This window comes from Python bivittatus, unplaced genomic scaffold (assembly GCF_059951505.1).
Source record: "Python bivittatus isolate LINGU-HERP-01145 unplaced genomic scaffold, Pbiv_v1 ctg000020_np1212, whole genome shotgun sequence".
Taxonomy (NCBI): Eukaryota; Metazoa; Chordata; class Lepidosauria; order Squamata; family Pythonidae; genus Python; species Python bivittatus.
Window position 1 is genome coordinate 108,785,521 of NW_028277030.1, and position 22,566 is coordinate 108,808,086.

The 22,566-nt window shown below is 38.9% G+C and overlaps 1 protein-coding gene across 1 annotated transcript in view; it reads left to right on the top strand.

Annotated features, from left to right (window-relative positions):
- DUSP10 (dual specificity phosphatase 10) overlaps window positions 1-18,871 on the top strand; it is a 34,733-nt gene extending 15,862 nt beyond the window's left edge. The window contains exons 3-4 of the mRNA XM_007431691.4: window positions 13,151-13,516; window positions 17,597-18,871. Coding sequence (XP_007431753.1) covers window positions 13,151-13,516; window positions 17,597-17,862 — 632 coding nt within the window. The 3' untranslated portion in view covers window positions 17,863-18,871. The remainder of the gene's footprint in view (window positions 1-13,150; window positions 13,517-17,596) is intronic.
- Window positions 18,872-22,566: the final 3,695 nt, after the last annotated feature.

Genomic DNA, 22,566 nt, shown 5'->3' on the forward strand with positions numbered 1-22,566 from the left:
TTAATGTTAAAAACTATGAAGGAAAGCAGTATGATAGTTGGATCAAACATCAGTTAAACTCTTCGGATGCTCCAGTTACAGATAGAAATTCATGCATGGTGTTGAAAGTCTCTGAAAGGAGGATTTCGATGATGCAAATGTTCCAGTGCTTCCTGCTATATCTTTTCCAGCCCAAATGGAAGAACACTCATCTTGGGAAAGTTGTGGGGGGCGGGGGGTTGCTGAGGTAGCAGAAGGCAGAAGATTTAGTGGGTAGAGAAGACTGAAGGCAGAGAGCTGGTTCCAGGTGAAATTTTTGCCTCTTCTCTGTTCACAGTAATTTACAAAGAGGGCTTGCATAGTTTGATACTTGTATATTAAATTTTTACCTTATCTCTGAATGCTCAATTCAGTGGTGGCACCTAGCTGACTTTGGCTGATCTCCAAAAGCTAAGCAAGGTTAGATCTGGTTGTTACTTTAGTGAGAGACCACTACAACATTTGAAGGATGTAGAGCAATTGAAAAAACATACCAGAAAGTGATGTTGGCAAACAATGCCTATATTGTTGCCAAAAAACCAGGAACTGAGCCTGACTCAAAGGAGACTTGACTTGTAAGAATAAGCTCTGAATAGAGTAGAAAGAATAGGCTGAGATCCAGCTGAAGTTAAAACAGGAAGGAACCCAGGACTGGGGTATTGCTTTCATATCTTGCTGGCAACTAAGTTATTGGTCACGGAAGAAATAAGATGCCAGACTATATAGGTTAGGAGTAGATAATCTGGGATCTGTCAATGTTTTAGTTCTGAAGTCCCATCAGACCCAAACAAAGTTTTGGGGTATTGTTGTTGTTGTTGTTACAATTGGTTTTATAAGTGTATCTATACTATGCAAAGCTTTCTGGAAAATTTGGGTTTCAGAAGAACTTTGAAGACTGTAAATAGTTCCAGTATATAAGGGAACCTGGAGACATTGATAGGTTATTATTGTTGGTTGTGTGGATTGCAAATTCTGGATGTTGCCAAGATGGATAAGGATAGTTTAAAGAGTTAAAGTTTAGCGTAACATATTATTATATAAATTGAGGAAAGAGGAAGAAGTCCCAAGTTGCTCTTTGGAAGAAGTCACATTTTTAAAAATTGTATATTCTTTTCACCTTCATGATTACATCCCATTCCTTTCAGTTGGGTTTTGGCCATGTGTGACTTTGATTAGATTGAGGCCACAGTTGTTTGAATTAGAATATTCTTTCTTTCAAAGAATAAATAGCACAGGAGATGCCTCTAGCCTCCAGCTTTACAATTTAATGTTATTTCTGCTTGCTGTATCTGCACAGGTAAGATCTATCAAAATACTTTGTTTTTTTCCCTCTGGACAGGAGCTACTCTCTTCCTCACTCCATATTCCCACTGCTAATACTTTGAAAACTCAAGGGCATGCCCTGTTAGAGACTAATCTCTTAAGTATGAGCATACCATTTGTGAGTGCTGACTTCAAATACACCGTCCTTTGTATGTGGTCAGGAGGCAATCCAATCCTAAAATTGTTGTGGCTAATGTGAACGATCAAATATAACTTTCAACTCGTTTATAGCCAATTGATGTACAAAGGTTGAAAACAGAAAGCAGGAGAATAATTGACCTTGGCTGGAATGGAAATCTGTAGAATCTTTTACGCAAGAAGACTGGAAGCTTTCTCTGCAAAATACTTCCTCTGAACTGCTTCTAAGGAGGTAATTTTGCAGTTTCTTTGAAAAACACTGCTTTAGATAAAAGTTTCTCCAATTATCCTGGTGGTTTGGTGAAAGTAGTTGTTGAGTCCATGTTTAGCAGGGCTGGATTATCAAACAGGCTAAGAAGGTCCTGGTTTAAGGATTATGATTTTTATTATATGGTGATATTACCACCCTTTAGGGGGAACCAAATCTGCAAGGTCACATTTTGAATTCTGGGCACTATCAAGATTACAATCATAAAATTCCTCTGTAGTTTCAGAAAGATCAATACCTCTGAACTTTCTTCATTTGACTAGTATTTTGTTTAGTTTGGTGCTAGAATTTTTAGATAATATGCCTACAGTTGACCATCTTCATTGCTGCTGAGTACTTCTACTTCCTTTTCCCATCACCTGCAATGATGTATTTGCTTACTGATGTTTAAAAGTGAAGACTTCTATCTGAAAGATAAATTTACTGTTGGAACCCATCCTTTTTGGCCCAAGAGTTGCACTTGGTTCTCAAATGGTGTGCTGGGATTGACTTCTGAAAAGCAGGCAGGCCCAGGACACTCTCTACCCACTTTGATTTAGTTTAAATCTAGTTAAATTAAATGTATAACAATTAATATAATTATTCCCTATTTATTTAATAATTTCACCCCTTCTGTCACAATAAGAATTACAGCTTGATATATTTTGAAGGAGTTCTGTGGTCTCCTTCCAAGAACTGGGGTGGCAGTATGCAGCAGAGTAGGAATAAATATATTTAACTTCCCTGAAAATTAGTACACCGATTTCACCTTAAATGAGATTCCAGAATTGGCTGAAGTCTTGCTTCAGGACAAATTCAGTGGCCATTCTTTTCCTGTTTTTGTTTGTTCTAACCAGCCATTGACCACCTCTAGGCTTGAGAGCAATGAATAAATACATCTGATGGATCTCTACAATCACTTTTTGATTGGAAATTTTTCTTTGATAGAAAAGTTTTTAAATATTTTTTGGGGGGGGTTGGATTTTTTAACTTCAGGTTAAACTTTGGGGCATCCACTGACCCAGAGGTAACAAATTTGTCAAAAAGAGAAATATCATACATAGTCATTATGAGGGGATTTTATTATATATATATTTTAATTCAAATCAATTTTAACATTTCACATTTACCTAGTAAATTGAAGATGAGTACAAGCCCTTGTGGAACATTCTTCCCCCCGATATTAGATTAGCTCCATCCCCTTTGACCTTCTGGAAGTCCTTTAAGACCTGGTCATGTCACCAGGCCTGGGGCTCCCAGAGAACTGGAGACATGTGTAATGGCACCATTGCTGAGTTAGTGATCCTTATTCTCTCTTGCCTAGGATGTGTATATTTGTTTTTTATCACATTTATCTTTAATATTGATTTTTATATTTTTGTACTGATGGTTTATGTATATGTTTTTATTGAATTGTTGTAAGCCTCCCAGAGTTGCTTTTCTGTGAGATGAGCGGTTGTACAAATTTGACTAAGAAAATAATAAAATAAAATAAAGCCTACACAGTAAACAATTGTTAATAATAATAACAACACTTGCCTATCCCACATCCTTGGGAAGGACTTGATAGGTGGATAAAAATGCCAAATCCAGTCTAAACAACTGTCTGACTGTGCAACCAACAATAATAATAATTTTACCATCCAGAATCAAAATATCTTTAGTTGGTTTCTGAAAATATTATCAGGTTATGCATACCTGGCTGTCATTGAAGAAAACCTTTTTGGACCATCACTGTTCCAAAATGCATGTCCTGTTCTGGGCAGTAAAGGCAAAAAAATCCTGCCTTTCTTCGGTTTCTCCCTATTAATTCATAAAGAAAGGACCTTTTCATTATTTTTGAAGAAAAAATGGGTGACAAGATAAGTTTTTTTTCATTACTGTTTTAACGTACAAAAAAGAGAACAAAATGCAGAGGCAGCCAGTACGTAGGCGGAAAATTGCTAAATGAGGCAGTCACTAAACAAGGACTGCCTGTAAAACATTCCCTGATTATTAGGAATTTGTTAATTTGGGTTTTGTTCATTTTCTCAGTTTCCTGGCTTTGAGATTGTTTCAAACAGCTTCTGCACCAATGTGCAAATTGCGCCCACCCCAGTTCAATTTTAACAGGCATGTGTCTTCATGTTCTGACTAAGGTCTGCATGAGAATGTGGCTGCTTTTGATTTCAGTTATATTCAAGAACTTCTATATATTGTTTCCTGACTCCCAACAGTGGGAGCTTTTTTTACATCTCACAGGATGTATGGAAGGTAGACGAATCAGACTTGCAACCTTACCAGCTCAGGTGTTATTCAGGGAGGGCAAGAAATGGAATAGTTTGGATCATTTGCTTGTCGTGGATTTACTACTACTTTAATCCTTCTAGTTTTAACAGCCACCTGTTGCTCATGCATCAGCCATTAGCCACTTCGGGAATCAAACAGGGACTGTAATGCAATTTAGATTGCTGACAAACTACTTTAGGATGGAGCTTGTTCATAAATTGGCTTCTACAGGTAACAAGTATATGGGGATGAAAGGGTGGTGACAGGAGCATGACCTTGTATATTTATGGAATGCTCAGTTTATTTATTGTAAAATGGTACAAATGAGTCATCCTGGAAGCTTCTTTTTGGGGGGTAGGTAGATGAGAGGGGTTGGAATGTGAAAGTTCTCATAAAGTCAGTGAAAAACAATTTGATCACAAATCTGATAGTTACAAAAACAAAGAACAGATGGAAACAGGCCAGCCCACTCAGAAGAGAAGGGCTACGTAGTCCATTACATGGGGCAGGAAGAAAAACAAAAAGAGGGTTTGATCATTGTATCTATATGTGTATATATATGGCTTTTCTTGAATCATAGAAGTAACAAATGATTTGTTTATGGTTTCCTGTTTTTTCCAATAAACATTGCTTATCTGTAATTCTTGATTCAGTCCTGCCTATGGGTTGAAGCCTGACAAATTTCAGCAACTGTTTACTCCCACTGTAAGTGTGCTGGCTTCAAGTTCCTAGATCTGGACCATGATGACCAATTCTTTTGTCACACCATTGACCACTGAACAAAATGTTAATGGCTTGCTAGTATAAGGACCAAATGGATCTGCAACAGATTTGTAGATTAACCAGTTGATCCAAACAATAAGGTGGATCATACAACATATGGGAAAAATCCAGCAAGCACCAGTTGCTGCACAGCTCTCTGCTACCTTGTTACATTGCTCCCCATGGAGTACCAGAGAGATTTAAGGCTTTCATCACATAGTATAAATTATACATTTCCTTAAGACAGGTAGAATTCCCCACTAAGTATTCTCACACAGGATTTATACTTGGACTCTTAACAAGGGGACTAGCTAAATGAGCAATTTTACTTCTGGCAAATAACAATCCTGTCCTGGACAGTATGCTAATGTTACGGTCATACTGAGAGCTGCCTTGGACAACGCTGCTGGAAGAGTGACAGCCAGCCATGAAATAAACAGTTTACTACAAGGTAAATGCTGACTATAGGCATGTTAATGATTTGGGATCTGGACTGGAATGAAATGGCTTAGACTGATCAATTTAAAGAGGTCCTATCTGATGAACTGTGGACTGAGCTGTTTCACAGGGCACTCAAACTCTTAAGGAGGATTATTTCAGTGCATGTCAGGCCTAGCCCAAGGAACTCCAAGAGACCATGTAAATTCAGTCCAGCAATGTTTATTAGCTACAACCTCTAGCAAGAATCTTCCCAGACTGAAACCCCAGCTCCCAAGTAATGCCAGCTACAACATTGTGAATTCCTCAGGGAGGTGCCAGTCTCCTCCTCTTATCTTTCCCTCGCCCCTCAGGAGATGAAAGGAAACGTTTTTCTCCCTGAGTCTGGCCTTCATAATTCCATTCCATCACAGTGTATAGTGTATGACTATAGATGGAAGAATGGAAGAACTATGGCATACTATGGATGAGAAAAGGCAGTTGCCCCTATTACTTCTCTCTGTGTGTGTGTGTGTGTGTGTGTGTATGTATATATGTATACACTCCCTCCCTCTCTTCTGCTCATTTATCAGATTTTTCAAATGCCAAGCCCATGCAATTTATAGCCAACGGACCTCACTGATGGCTGCAGAAAAACAATGCAAATGTATGCAAAGTCTTTGTTCATATTGTGGAGCTTTGGGGCATTTTGCACTAGCTTTCCACAATAAACTTTCCTGTCTTGAATTGACTGTGAAGTGTCATAGCTGTGACCTGAAGGACTATTTTCCAAGTGAGTATCCTAGTCATATGAAACCTGCATTGCTGGGAAATGACACCGTTCTTCTCTTCAGAGGCTTGGGGTGGTGGTGGTCATCAAGCAATTTAGGGGACAAGAGCACTGCTGCAGAGTAAGAAGAGCGGGGAAGAGTTTTCTCCCTGATGACTTTGAGACTTAATTGAAACAGGGGAAGGCATGGAGGTTTCAGAAATGTACAATAATATACATACCATTTATGCATCTATGTACATCCTGGCCACCATACAATACCCATGAGATTTCTCCAAAAACTACTACTTCCTTAGAAGAATGTCTAACACAAATTCCCTAAGGATGGTGACTTTGGGTCAGTGTTTTGGTAAATGGGCAGTTAAATCCAATTCTCACCAGTCTTCTGTCTCAAGACACTATCTTCTATACTGCACTGACTCTGAGGCTCTTCTGAGAATAATCTAAGCAAAAGCTTTTGTGAATAAACTGTCATGTTCAATAGTAATTATTGGAAGAAATCTGACTTTATAAGGCTACCAACATGGGTTATATAAGTTTTTTGTCTGTATAAATTACAAGAAGGTAGTTTGGGATCTCTTCAGTCTAAAAGTCCTTCAGGCACTCACAACACATTAGAATTGTAAATCTCAATTATCTTTTTAAAATTGCTTTTTGTTGTCTTCCAAGTTAGCTTCAGAGGATGATGTCTGGCATTTGTGTGATCCTAAAGATGACCTATGTATAACAGGGGTGATATTGGAGAATACTTAACACACACCAAGCTGAGGACGTCTTGTCCAAATCCTGAAATTGTTCATTAATTTTGGTTACCTCTTTGTTCCGTGACTGCATAACTGAACTGATAGAAAACTCAGGTATATTCTTGAGTGGTTGATTAAGCCCTTTGAGTGAGTTAAACCAATCAGTGCAACTGTAAAATGACACACAGCACAGGCCCCATGATTTTCAGCAATGGTCTGGCCTAAAAAGACAAAGTTCATCTATTGGAGCTTTCTGGAATGTCCAGATAGACCAGTGCTTGTTTTTTAGGCTGGAAGCCAATGGCAAATGCCAGAAATAATTTAATTGCTTATGCAGTGTGTACTATACTGTTATGTAACATCACGGACTACTGGAAAGAAAATGGGAATTTCTGTTGATTTTTTATATGGATATATTCAGTTATCCATGCCTATGAGTTGGCTTGCTTGTTATAAAAAATGGGTATTTGATGTTGAAATAATTCTGATTCATTCTCTGGCTAACAGCACATTGCCAAAGATTGTGTGAAAATCATATCTTCATTATATCTGTTAGACCCTTCCAATTTTCTTCTTTCAATGTGACTGCCAACTTCAAGCCTGAATCTTCTAAATTAAACATATTCCATTATTTAAAAGGCTCTCCTTCCTAGGTGGGGCCTATCTACTTTTGCAAGATGATCTATAAAAAATTGAGCAGCTATGCTTATCAGACTTCATAGTGAAGAGATGATTATCGCTGACATCCTTGAATATATGTTTTAAATGTGGATATATTTCTGAAAGTTATAAGAGCAGGCTGAAATCTCTGCATTTTTCCCACTCTTGTCTTTTAATTAAAATAAAAGCAATGGTTTTAGAATCTGACAATTGATAATCAAAATGTCGGTCTACCCCAGCCCAAATGGATCTACTGTTTCACTTTGTGTGTATTTGTGTGTGTGTGTGTGTGTGTTATTTATAGACTAAGTAGAGGGTCTAAAATGTTCTAGGCCAGTCTTACCCATGTACTGCTCTCCAAATGATTCAGACTGTAATAAGTATCGTCCCTGGTTACTGGCCATGCTAACCGTCTTGATAGCACATAATTCAATGCATTTGGAGAGCACCATACTGGGAAAACTATGAGATACACTGTTGTTTCTGTGCTGGTGTTTTGCTTACATACCTTTTTCACACGGTGATCCTATTGACATGTTGCTTGACACTGATTGGTCAAATGAAATGAAATTAATTTCATCCCCCCTCCAAAAGGGCTGTGTGATGTATGTGTGTATAAAATATAAATTCACATAACTGAACTGTAGAGACTCCCTGTGCTGAAAGAAAATGAAATCCTATCTAAAGGTCAGCAAAATAATGCATATAGTTTTTAACCATAGATTCCACTCTCTGTTGCACGTCCAGAATTTCTGATATGCTAATGCAGGATTTTGTTCTGGGGATTATGACCATCTGTTCTCCCACAGAATGATGGGTTGAGATTTTCCTGCTTTTATCACTTTCTTCCTTTAGAACTAGGAGTATTTACAGCAGGGCACTTGTATGTGCACACATAGATGGTTTGCATTGATTATTTGATGTTTCCTGCACTGGCAATCCTTGTTACTACTACAGGAGATTAATGTCATTTACTGCTGATTAAAGATGAGTATTTCTTGTGAAAAACAATTGAGGAACATTCAGCGGAAACTCCGGGTTTTCTTCTGTCTCCATCTTTCTCTTGAGAGATTTATTTAGTTTGATTTATAGGCCACCAAATCTGAAGACTCGAGGCAGCATAAAAGAGTGTACAAATACAATATAAAATCACATAGACAAATACAATGAATTGGGGGGAAAAAATGCACCTAACTATCAGCTATCCAATATGTATTGGGATCACACATCACACTGGCCTCTGGTCTCAGAAAGCAAGTTTTTAGAGCTTTTCAAAGGACATTAAGGTCAGGGCCAGGTGAACCTCCAGGCCACAATATTCTAAAATGTGGGGATGATGGTAGAGAAAGCATGGCTCCAGGATCCTACAAGATGGGACTGTTTCATCTGCTTCATCTTACGGGACAGGTAGAAATAATTGGAGAAAGGGGGTCCCATAAATAACCAGGCCCTGAGCCATGGTTATTTATGGGACCCCCTTTTTCCAGTTAAGAGAAAGTCCAGCCAGCACCCTGAATTGCACCAAGGAATTCTACCTCACTTGCTGACTGTTGGCTGGCTGTGAATATTGTCCTATTTCCACTAGAAATTCTGCTTGGACTTTGAATCCTGCCTCCATCCTGGAGGGGCATGGCTCAAAGCTCATCTTGCTAGTTAGGTGTAAAGCGCCTCCTCTTCTAGTTTCTAGCCTTTTATACCCCAAATAAATGGACGTGTATGGTCTGAGGGACAAATAAGACGATTCTCATGAATTCTTACCACTACTGAGTGTAGGTTTTGACAGCAATCCTAAGTGTGGCAGAGCAGAAGTAAACCTGAGTACAACAACCCAGCTATTGCAATTTGCCAAATAAGTTTTGACTATGGCTTTGATGCTCTGAAACACCGGCAATCCCATGTACTGTACAGGTGGTCCCCGGGTTAAGAACAACTGGTTTAAAGATGGCCCATAGTTAAGAACGAAGTCTGTTGTAGCAAAATTCAAGTTTAATACACAATGGTTCGAGTTCATCACACAATACTCCTTATACAGTATTATATAATACTGTTCCAGCTTACATACAAATTTGACTTAAGGGCAGACCTTGGGAATGGAACTCGTTCTTAAACTGAGGGCCACCTGTACCATGTTTTTGACATATCTTGAAGATGAACCTCTTGGCTAAGGTTGTCTCCCAATATCTGATGCCACGTTATTCTTATCAACATTTATTGTATGAATAAAATCAGAATGCATAGACATGCTGGTCCATGACAAAAATCCAATGTCCATAGCTGTACCCAAAAAGTATACACGCTTTAGAGTTCTTATGAACTCTTCATCTGATAAGGTTTTCTTGCATCGCACTTTTCTAAAGTTATTGCCTGCTATGATTACTGTGTGATCAAAACACACACACACACACACACACACACAGGCTGGGGAATTCTGGGAGTTGAAGTCCACCCATCTTAAAGTGGCCAAGGTTGAGAAACACTGTTCTACTGGATCCTCTAGTTGGATTAGATGATCTCAAAGATATCTTCCAATTCTTATGATTCCATGAAACGTTGGGTCTGAAGAGTGCTCCCAGAGCCCCAGCCTTTCTTCTCTGTGCACCTGCATGTTGGAGTGGATATTAATGTGTGTCTGAGAACACTGATAGCCTCCCTCCAAACCCAACTCTTGCACCTATAATATATGGAAATATACTTACTTACTTATTAAACAAAAGCATGCTGGTGCTGGGAGTATCATTGTGTTCTCTTCCCTTTCATCTCCTCCTCTATTCCAAAACCATTAAAAGGGACAGGTGTGACAGGTGTGAAAGTTAAATATTGTTAAGGGTTTTTAGAGGAAACATTGGTCGATATTCATTCTCTTAAGAAAAAAAAGAGGTGGTGATCATGTAGAACACCATAAAATAACATTAGGATCCCGGAGATCAAACTGGGAATTGTGGATGAGCAGGCTGTTTAATTGCAGGCACCTGTGCTGCCTCCCCTCCCCCCACATTTGAGCTTTCTCCGTAGCGTCAACATAGTAAAATCTTATTTTAAAATACAGTTTGGAGGAAGGAGAGTTTGTTAAATCTGAGACTGGCTAACGACACTTCAAAGATAGCCCTCTGAGGGGCATCATTCTTAGCACGAGCCTTAGGGTTTGTTGAACAACTGTTTTTTCTCCTATTGTTTTGTCAGCGAGAAACTATGGATTGGGATAGGAACCAAGGTGAGGGAGAAGAATTATATTTGCTGCCAACTTTTATCCACCTGCCTGCCTGATCTATCAATTTCCCAGCATTTTTCCTTTCCCTCACCCTCAGCTACTGCCCCAGCACATCACCCACCCATTCTTCCTTCCCAGCCTCGTTCCCTTAACCCCACTGCTGCCTCAGAGTGGTACCCACCCCTCTGACCAATCTTTCAAGTGTCTTCCCTCCCCCCCCCTCCTCTTATCAGGAACTCAAATATGAGACATGCATACCTGATCCTCCTGGCAATTATAATCCATCACCCATCGCCTAGTTCATTGTATCAGAGATCAGTTAAACTAAGAGTTTGTTGTAATCATGTCTAAATCATGTCTTGGGGTGGGGACACTGTAATCTTGTGGACAGTTACAAGACCATCACCAGAGCTTTGCTTGCATTTATGTCAGTTGTTCCTAAACTCTTTTATGGGAGTTGGAGAACCTGTGGCCTTTCAAATGTTGCTGAAGTGGACACAGCACTTCCAAAAAACTTGGCCAGTGATGAAGGATACATTGTTAGCAATGTCTAGAGAGAGCCACAGGTTTTCCAGCCATGTTCTCTTATGTAGCATGGAAGCTTTTCTTACAGTTGAGTTGCTAATCATTTTGGAGAGAGCCCCTACCTTTTACTCTAGACCTAATGACAATAGCAACAAAAACCTCAGTGTGGACTTGGAGTAGGTATAGCTTTCCACTTGATTATGCAAGTAGAAAAGTGTGCACTGGTTGCATTTTTCCATCAAGCCATCATTAGGGACAAAGCTTTTTTGTGGAAAAACTCATAGCCTACCTAAGAACTATTGCACATACTTAAAGAAATTAAGGGTATTCATAATATGGAGAAGAAGAAAAAAAAAAAGATTTCCTCTGGCTAAAGCCAAAGTTGCAATTGGTGATGCTGACCTCTCCTTTGAAATGTTTCGAGGTTTCTCCCACTGTTCTCCCCAGACTGAAAGGAAGAAGCCTTTAAGAGCTTGAATAGAATTTAGAGCAAAAGAATCTGATCTTTCTGAGATGCCTTTGTCAAATTACTTTAGATCTTGATCATAATATCTCTCTGTTGGCTAACAAAGTAGCAAAACCCCATAGGGGTTGTGGGGAGGAGGTCTTCAAATGAATTGAGCAAACTGCTAAATTATTAGGATAATCAAACTCTTGATTTCTCATGACATCTTCACCTGTATTCTAGTACTTGATGCTCACCTTGTGAGCAATACAAGCTAGTCTTTTTTTTTTTTTTTTATGGAGTGTTATATTTAGTATTTTTCTTTGAGAACTTAGTTTGGAATGTCTAAACCTTTTTTTTAAGTTGTTTTGACAAAGAACATCATCAATGGATGAAATAGTGTGACTATTGTTTTGGAACATGACTGCCTTTAGGTTACCATTCTTCACTTTCAGTGTGCTTATGGGAAGTAATACTTTCTGTTAAGATGACTTTGTTCTGTGCAAGACATCTTGCACTTTTCAAACGTCTGCTTGCCCAGTTTGCTAAAAGCAGCATTTCTCCTTAATTAAAGACAGAGTTCCTCTGTTGTTAGTAGCAGCCTCACCTATAATCTCCTACGCATTCAAGAAGGGACATAGCTGTATTTTTCCTCCTTCTCCCACTTAGGCAAAAGCTGGTCCAACCACCTGTTAGCATTACATCATGGGCTCTGAAGCACACAGTTGTACCAAAAGCCCTTAAACAAAGTGGTGCTTCTGCATTGTTTGCACTCAAAGAGCTGATGTCATTCTATGTCTTTGTGTCAATGCCATGGCAACCAGGCAGGTGGGGAGCCTCAGCTGAAGTCCTTTTGGATTGAGGGGAAAGAAGTTTTCACATTTCTACTTTTCTCTTCAGAATCGGTGTCCCAATGGCTAGAGAACAGAGGGCAATCCTGAGCCTGCTCAGGCGCTAGAAAGAAATGTTCAGTCTTGCGTGTACCCCTGCCTTTCAACCATCCTCTCGTTGGGTAATCTCTTCTTTGTGAAGCAGATTTGTGAAACTTTATTAGAAGGAAAATTGGATTGTGAAATTCAAAGGGTTTTATTCAGAAGTTATCCTTCTGAATGGAAAAAAAAAGCAAAAGTTACCAACTGTGTGTTTGTTTCCATTTCCCAGAACATACAAACCAGAGTTAGGCGTCCTCTCAGCTTTGGTTTCCTGGTACTGGGTTCATCTCCTGTGGGCTAAGAGATTTGTGGGAAAGTTGTTAACAACCTGCAGAAAGGGTACTTCAGTTCTCCCTGTACTGGGGTTTACATACATAAAGTGAGTACAAGTCTCTACTGCAACTCAGAGGTACTTTGTCTGTTTTTGAGGCCGCTAATAGATCAGTGGAGCAACTGTTAAGCAAATATATTCTTGGACTGTGTGGTCCATGATCATTTGCTCTCCCAAACAGCCTTCTTGATTTGAGTTTCCAGCATGTGGCACAAAATGAAAATTACAGCTTCAGAAACAGTAGAGCTATGTCTTTGCTTGTCAGCACTGAGCTCTGAATCGCTTCTAACCTCCCCTTCCATTCTCTCTCATTAAAAAAAACAATCCCTCTCTCTTGTTGCAGGTGGACTCAGCAGTTTTAAGCAGAACCATGAAAACCTCTGCGATAATTCCCTCCAACTTCAGGAGTGTCCTGAAGGCGGAGGTGCTGCAGTGACCTGTACACTACCTCAGTCCATCCCTACCACTCCAGACATTGAGAACGCTGAGCTCACCCCCATCTTGCCCTTCCTCTTCCTCGGCAATGAACACGATGCTCAGGACTTGGAGAAGATCCAGAGGTTGAACATTGGCTACGTAATCAACGTCACCACTCACCTCCCTCTCTACCATTATGAGAAAGGTTTGTTCAGCTACAAACGTCTCCCCGCCACAGACAGCAACAAGCAGAACCTCAGACAGTATTTCGAAGAGGCTTTTGAATTCATTGGTAACTATCTTTGTTTCCAGTTTGATTAAATTGCCGTAAGTGCTGCTTTTGTGACTTTAGTTCTGGGTTGAAAAATATAAAGCTGATTCTGTCTGCCCAAAGGGTTGGATGATTGTGGCTACTCTGGGCAGGAGCTCTTTATCTATCTTTTGCTGCATTTCCAAAATAATGGATCACTCAATTCTAGTGTTCAGCTTTTTCCTGCAGGATTTTAAGACGTAGATTTTTTTTATTTTGGTAGAACATGGGCTTGACAGGGAATTGTGGCCTATCTTTATTAATATTATATTAATGCTATCCTGCGTTTGCTATGTTTGCTAATATCATTTCTCTATATTCTCACACTCTTAAAGGTACAACATACCTGCCTGTGAGAGACTGTGGGGATGTTGTGGGACAATCAGTTGTCAGGTTATCTCAGAAACAGTAACTCAATCCATGTGCTGAGAGATCTGGGAAAAAACACCTCACATGGACGCTGCCTTCATAAACTCACTATTACAGAAGCTGGGAAATGGTAGTCACAATGTTAAAATAATAGTGCTTGGTTAAACTGTCAAATCTGGTTCACAGATGTGATTATGGCCATAGATTCCCAAGGGGGTTACATGCACATTCATGCACGTTCATGGAGAATAGCAGTCTTGATGGCTAAATGCATCACATTTTATTATTTCCAGGATGAGAAGCAGCATGCCACAAGAATATCAGCTGCTAAAAAGCAACAGTGAACAAACATTTCAGGATTATGGGAGTTAAGATACTGGGCTAGATGGGGTCTTTCTTTGGTCTTCCTTTGATCCCACAGGGCTGCTTTTTGAAGTTAGCCAGTTTATCCATCAACTCTGAAAACTGCTTGTCCTTTATGGTTGGTCTTTTAATTAAGAACACTGAAGAAACTTCTGAGGGACTTTTCCCCAGATTATAGTTCGAGGAAGAAGGATAATTTCTGTAGAACACAAACTTTATGCCATTTGCTCTGCAAGCATCTCAGACAATATGATCCTGTATAGTAGGCTTGGGATAAGAGGCTGGTGAAAAAGTGAATAAATGGGACAGAGTTAAATATGACTAGGAAAGATTATGAAGGAGGAGCTGCAGCAAAGCAAGAGAAATCTGGGACTTCGTAGCATGCCAAGGATTATATATGTGTATGTTGTTCAAAGAAATGCTTCCTCGTTGCTTATTGTATCTGGCATGATGCATTTTGGCTTTTGGGTATGAGCAGAATGTTAAAAGGGTACAAGGATTGCGCTTTCAGAATTTCTAATAATATTGAGCTAAAATGCTTGCAGCTCTTTTATCAGTGGAAATAGAAAAATACATTTTTTTTCCCTAGGTAAGTTAAGTTGAGACAGCATTTCCCAACTGGTGCCAAATGTATTAGTCATCAACTTCCTCATCCTTCAGCTAGCATGATCATTGACCATACTGGCTAAAGACTATGACAGTTGAAGCCCTATACAGCCAAAGGCACAAGATTGGGAAAAGTTGATTAAATCCTTCAGCTTGCCTCACTGCTTTCTTGTTTGGGGCATTAAGTTGGGGCATTAAGTTGGGATTGACGGGAATAATGAATAAGTGTAGACTTGCTGTTTCTGTAAATATGCCTCTTTTGTAGTTTTCACTTAGAAGACTCTTTGTGGGTCCAGGTTGCACACTTCTTGTTTAGCAATTTAATAGTCCTAGTGCTAAATAAATATAGCCTATTCCCTCTTTGTTGTGGCAACAGGATGAGTCCTGCCATCAGCTGAAGGTGTGTTTTGCTTCTAGGCCAAATCCATTTTTCTAGAGCCCAGATAGCAAAATAAGAACTTTAGCCATATCTAACCATCCGAGCCTTGCCCCATTTGCCCTGGACCATTACAACATAGCAACTTAAATGTACTGTGGCTATTTGTTATAGAAGAAAAGGAAACATGCAGCAAATTTCTAGCTCTAGTAAATTGAATTTGCCAAGAGACCTTTTATTGCTTAACAGGCAGATAAGGTCTTTGAAAGCCATAAAATAAAATTGACCTTTTTTTTCCTTAACTAGCAAACTCAGTTTTGTGATCGTTCATTAAAGATTCTGTATTGTTTATTGCATTGCCCAACATGCAAGGGGATACCAGGGTTTAGCTTTGTAGGGCTCCACAAAGGTTGACTGGCATTAATTGCTACTTGCAGAACAATGATACTTCCTAAAACCTATCACTGTTATATTCTGGATTATCCAAAGCTGGAGACAATCCTGGCTTGGCTTTTTCCTTTTTTTGCTGGTAAATTTCTTTAGGATAGCTTTGAGTGGTGTAAGGAATTATAGTGAATTTATGTCTCTTTTAAAATGTGTGTGGAGAGAGAAATCTTGCCAGGAAAGATCCCAGTTGTAAATATTATTATTGCTTCTCTCTTATAAATGCATCCCATGTGGTAGAATAAATAGAGTTGTAGGATTTTTCCCATTTAAAGTTAAGAGGATTTGAACACTGCCAAAGGAGATTGCAGATATTTCTTTCCTGATGATGACTTCCTGGGAAGACATGAGAGTATATTCAATCTCAAAGACACTGCTGTTTTTTTCAAGCGGTGTGCAATACCGAAACACTTCCTTTATGTTAAGTTACACGAGACCACTGAGATAGCAGCAGGGGGAGATTCTTATTTGAACATTCATAAATATGTGTGTGCTGTATGAGGGTAGTGACCTTCACTCTTTGTGTACCTTAGTTGTACCCAATCTTTTCTAGACGTATATTTCCATTTCAAGTTTGCTTCCGACATCAAAATTAGAAATAGAAAATAATAACAGTAACAAATTGGAAAGAAACAAATCATGGATTCAGATATTGCCCTTCTTCTCTCTACTCTTTTAGTGCTTAAATAAATTCTCCACGCTACTTTGGATATAAGTGTGGCAATTGCATGACTGAGCATTTCAGACAGTCACCATTTTATCAATGCTTTGCATTGCTGTCCTGTATACATTCAAGTCTGTAGGCTAGTTTTATGTATGTGATTCATATAAAGACCATGAAATAGAGGACATCTTAAAAGAAAGGTGGAGAACTTTTAGCTTTTCAAATGCTGCTGCACTACTGTTTCTGGCATCCCCAACAACATGCCCCGTGACAAAATAGGCTGAGAGTTGTGTTTCTGCAACAAGTATCCAGCCTGAAAGTTCCCAATTCCTGTCTTAAATGTTGGTCAGCTTCTGTCACAGTTCAATATACTGTATAGGGCTATTGGGCTATATATTGCTAAACCAATTCATGAATTTATATATAATATTTAAAATGTGTCTACGTATGCCTGCTCTGCATTATCAGCAATACTCTAATGAACTCTCATGGGAGGTTGTAATAGCAGAAATGTTCTGAAACGAAGAGTGCTGGAGAGAAGAGAGGTGAATGGATTCTTCTAGGCCATTTTTCCAACAAAGCTTTAGAACTGCTTACTGGAGACAGAGAGAAGGAAAGTGCACGTTTCTCAAAAGTATATGAACTTTGTACTGTTCGGACACTTCATAAGCAACAGTGCTGATTCATATAACTGCAATTTTTGTGTTCATTAGTCTCAATGAGCAAAGCCTTTGGCCTGGGGGCTTTCATTTCTACTCTTTAACTCTTCTGTGTACAGTGAAGAAGATGACTCTGTCAAGTTCTTTCTCAGTTTCTTTAACTTCTCATTTGTTGCTTACATACTAACTAAGCTATTCTTCCTTGCAATCCTTTGAATTTATTTCACCCTGTATTGATTTGTATATTAGCAAAAACAAACAAGGTATGGGATGGGCAGAGTGAAACTGAACAATGCCCAATTCTTCTTCCTCTTCCTCTTCCTCCTCCTGCTCCATCCCAATACAGTGAATTCTCATGTTCACTGGGAATTCTCAGAGTTGTAATCATACCACAACTAGAAGACACCAGGCTGGGAAAGGTGTATTAAATCATATGCTCATATGTTCCCCCCCTCCCTGCATTAAATTAGGCCAGTGAAATGTTAAACTGTGAACTGCATTATGAAGTTATGTCTTGATCTCTTTCAATGGCCTTTTCTCTATTAAAGTCAATGTCTCCCTTTTCTTTCTGATCTTTTCAGAGGAAGCTCACCAATGTGGGAAGGGTCTTCTTATCCACTGCCAGGCTGGTGTGTCCCGTTCCGCCACCATTGTCATTGCTTACCTTATGAAGCACACAAGGATGACTATGACAGATGCCTATAAGTTTGTCAAAGGCAAGCGACCAATCATTTCTCCCAATCTTAATTTTATGGGGCAGTTATTGGAGTTTGAAGAAGATTTGAACAATGGAGTCACACCACGAATTCTTACGCCAAAGCTGATTGGAGTGGAGACTGTCGTGTGACAGCAAAGAAACACAGGACTGGTGTTTTGTTTTTTTTTAACTTTCCAGAGACTGGGAGGCTTGGGTGATCCTTTTCTTTTCAGCTTTACTAGAGAAAGCTTATTAAAAAAAAAAAAAAGACTCTTTTTCGAAAGGTCTTCACAGATTTTGTGCAGAATGCCATTGCAAGTCTATTCTCAAAGAAATGGATGAAGGAGAAAGGCTTAAAAAGAAACCAGCTTTTTAAAATTGATATGTTAATGAGAAAAAGACCTCCTGGACATTATTTAGGGTTTTTGTTTTTGTTTTTTGAGGGGGTGGGTGGTTCAGCTACTTGTAGAGATTATGACTAAGTAGTCTGTGCAGGTTCATAGACTGAGGACAGCTATATTATTTTTAAAAAAATAATAACACAACCAGCCAAAATAATAGCAAAAAGACTAGATCCACAGGCCTTGAGTTTGCAAAGACTTTACTAAAGAAAACCTAAGGAAAATGCTTGCTGGTGCAAAGATGATCAGTGCAGCTTAAATTATTTGCAAATCACTTCTCACCCTTCTGACTAGAGAAAATCTTTTTATTTCTCGTGTTTCATCTTCTGGTACTATTTTTCTATTTGGGGTATGGGTAGGTGGAGTAGGACATTAAACACCAAGGGACTTGACCATTTTATGCCATATGCCTTTATTGGCTTCTTGTGCAATAATAGTTTTTGGGAATGGAAAGCATTTTCATTTTGAGTGTTCAAACCAGTTATTGCTGGCTACCCGATAATACTATTTTTTTAAAAATAGTGCAAAGTTGACTGGCTTGATATAGAAGCAGGAATACAACAAAAGCAATTATTCCCCCCCACCCCCTTTTCTGGTTCTAGTTATGGTGCCATAAACCTTGTTACATATGTATATCAGAATGTACAAAGATCAAGAATAAGCAAAGTTTATTTAAAATATTTTTTCGCACAAAATACTGGCGTGTTTCTGTTTATGTAAAGAAAAAGTTGATTATAAAATGAAGTGTTTTAGAATTGTGAGTGTGTGTGTGTCCTTTTTATTATTTCCTTAATAAAACCACTTAGCTAGTTTAGCTTTCCACTTGCGATAGGTACGGAAGAGCGTGGGGAGCTGGCATTGACTGCGTGTGTTTTGCCCAGATAATTTATCCATGATGTATCACGTGGCTCCTGTCTCACTTACAGCAACCTCGTTCAGGCACAACCATCTTGTCCTAGTTTAGATGTCGTATATTGAACTAAAATTGAGACTTGCCTCTGTGCTGCTTTCTCTCTTCAACACTTTAATTGCATACTTCTGGACTGATCTGAGATATCCCCAGATGTATTCACAGAAGAGAAGGAATGACGTGAGGAGGGAGGGCCTGTACTGTCTTGGCTTGATCAAGATGACATCTGACAGCTGGTCAGTGTGCCTGCAGCATCAACACACCAGAAGCATGTTCACTTGGGCCAGCTTACCATTGACACAATACTTCTGCATGCGTGTGGCCCAGTGCATACAGAACAAATAGCCAAAACGGATGGCAGCGACAGGACCTACCGACGAGTTTTTCATCAAGGGCTCCCATCAGGTCTCAAGAAGGCAACAGGCTCCTGAAATGCACTTTCTTCTCCCATTTCTTCTCTTTTCTTTTTTCCATCTGAAAGGTATTTGGCAAGTTCTCAACTTCAATATTTCTCAGGGAATTGACTTTATTTTTCTGAAGTGTAAATGCAAAGCAGGGAAAAGAGAAGCCATAAGGGAGGAAAGTATCAGTCATTTCAGGGAATGCACATGTGCAGATGTCTCTGCTTCTTGGGATTTTTTTTCTTTTTTGCCCGTTTTTAATTCACACGAGGGAGTAATTCTGACACTGGTAGAATGTGTGCACTGATTCCCAGGTGGCTGCATAACAGATGGGAGAATCACAAAGCAGATAAAAGGTTGGAAATGTGCAGAAACGTCATGTCATTTTTTTAGGTTTGGCATCTCCAGTTAAGGAGTGAAGTGGCAGCATAAGAAGTCATAGTGCAGACTTATCATTAACTAATTCAGTTTTCATTTTGCACCATTAGAGCTATTTAAATGTCCAAAAGAACCCAATACAGTTGTATTTATGTGATTCCTAAATGGGGAAGAAGTAAAGGCAGAAATAAAATGGAGGCATCTCTCATGAAGTTGTAATCTGAGGACTACTCATTCTCAGGAAATCATCTAATTCTTTGTTTGCCTGTTATCATTTTATTGTCAATAAATTGAATACCCATGTTCAGTAACTGTTTGAATCTCCTTGGGGGAAGTCCTTTTGTCTTTCAGTCCCTTTCACTTTGGAATAATATCTATGTTTTATTTTTCATCTTGGTCATGTCAGTATGAAATCAGACTTTGTAAATCCTGCTTTACCACTGACTTCATTAGCAGTGCTAGTTTTTCTTAAATAGTCATCTATGAGGGCTCCCATTTTACAGCATAATCCTACTATTGGTTGATGGAAAGGTTTGGCAGAATAAAGTGCTATGTAAGTGCCATTCAAATGAGTCCTTTTGTGCCCCTTTCATTCATTTCAATGGAGTGCACAGAAAACTTGATGGTAAGTTGTGCCTTCTATTAAGATCAGTTTTGAAGAAATAGGGAAATATCTACTGTTAGTAGAACTGATTTGGATAAGCATTGTAGTTGCAGTGAGGTTTTTTTTTAATTTTTAAAAAAGTATATATACTGAATGAAATGAAAGGAGGTATGGTAGAAGACTTATGTATGTGGATCCCAGACATGTATGTAACTGTGTACTTTTGCCAAACAATGTTATTATTAAACATATATTTTCTTGATATTTGATGCATTTTATTAAAATATTTTTCTACAAGAATTGATTATATATTTTGCCTTTTTCTGAATAGTGGCAGTTTTTTTCTCTCCCAATTTCCTCCTCTCAAAGGGGAATGTACTGTATAATAAAAGACTAAGAATGATCAGCTCCTGATTTGCATGAAGATAGCTGCTTCCTGAAAACATGGGTAAGTTAATTTGCATACACTATTTAAATTATAGGAACTCTCTTTGACTAAACTTCTTCTTGGCTTTTGGAGAAATGTTAGCCAAGGATGGACTTCTAAATGCTGGAACTTACTTCTAAATTTATTTATTTTTTCCTGATGTCAGGAATAGGGAGCCTGTGACTTCCCAGGTGCTTGTTTCTAATTTCCAACATCATCAATCAGGATAGACAATGGATTGATGATGAAGCAGTTAAGATATCTTCTATATCACTGTCTTGTGTGATAGGCTTTTAGATATGGGACTGGCCTGTGATTAGGGGAGGCTGGAAACTTGATGGAGAGAACGTGGACCGGCCAGTTCTCCTGAATCTCTTGATGGCTTTTGATACTACTGACTACAATATCCTTCTGGATGCCTGGTGGATAAAGCCCTAGAAGCAACAGTGATTCCAGTCAGGCCATGTCCTGAAGGTGGTGCTAGGGAATCATTGTTCAACATATTGACCTAAGGCAGTGATGGTGAACCTATGACATGCATATCAAAGGTGACATGCCGCGACGTTTGGGGTGACATGCCAGCATTCACCAACACCCAACAACTATTCTCCCTGTTTGAGTTAACAAAGAAACTGAGTTTATTTTACTTTCGTTTTTGTAATTATTTGACATTTCTTTATATAATACATAGCACCACACATGATTGGACTGTTTTTTTTTTTTAAATAAATGAATATGTAAAGAATTGTTTCTCTTTTGTTCAGGGGGAAAGGTGTGTGACATGCTAGCAGAATCAAGTTAGGCATTTTCTGAATTTTTCACACACTGAGCCCAAAAGGTTCACCATCACTGATCTATGGTATCTCAGGGGCTTTCTCTTGTTCTGCATGCTGTTCAACTTCTACCTGAAATTGCTGGGGAAGATCAAAGTTTTAGAGTGAGTTACCACCCAACTGTATTACTGCTTACCATCAACTCCAGGAAAGCTATTGATAGGAATAAAGTAAAAGAAAAACAGGGGAGTCGGTGTCCCTGGAAAACTGTCCCAAAGCATCATCCCAAGCATTTGTAATTGGTGCTGTTTGGTTCAGATGCTATGGCTGCTATTTAGGAGAAAGGTTGCCAACATAGTGCTTCTAGATATCTGAACATCAGTTGGACTCTAATATGATATGCATGTATACATATATGGTATATGTATATAAATTAAAATGGCTGAAAGCATCTCAGAAGATTTTTTTAACCTCATGAAAGTTTGGCATCCTCAACAAGAGATCTTGGGAAATCTTCAGGGTGATAAACTGAAATCTCAGAAAATTTGGCGATCTCATCAATCTTTGTTGATAGGACTTGCTTACAAGGTCTTTCACCAATTTCTTTATCCTCCTTTTGGCATATTTTCATTCATTCTTCTTGAATCTCAGTGGTAAGAGTTAAACAATAAAGTGGAATAGACCTGTACCATTGTTTTTCTGCAAGATCACTACATCCAGAATCAAGCATTCCCTAATCTCATGGCTGTTTTCTAGAAGCATCTGATTGGTGATCATGAATTGGAAGAAGGATACTGGACAAGATAGGTTATTTTGACAAGGGCTCTTCCTTGTCAAAAGCATGCAGGCATGGAGAACAAGCTCCTCTAACCATAACTCTCTTTTAGAAAAAGAGATGTGCAAAGGTATATCCCCCCCCCCCCCAGTTTTTGAAGTCCTCAGTGCAGCACTTCCTAGATT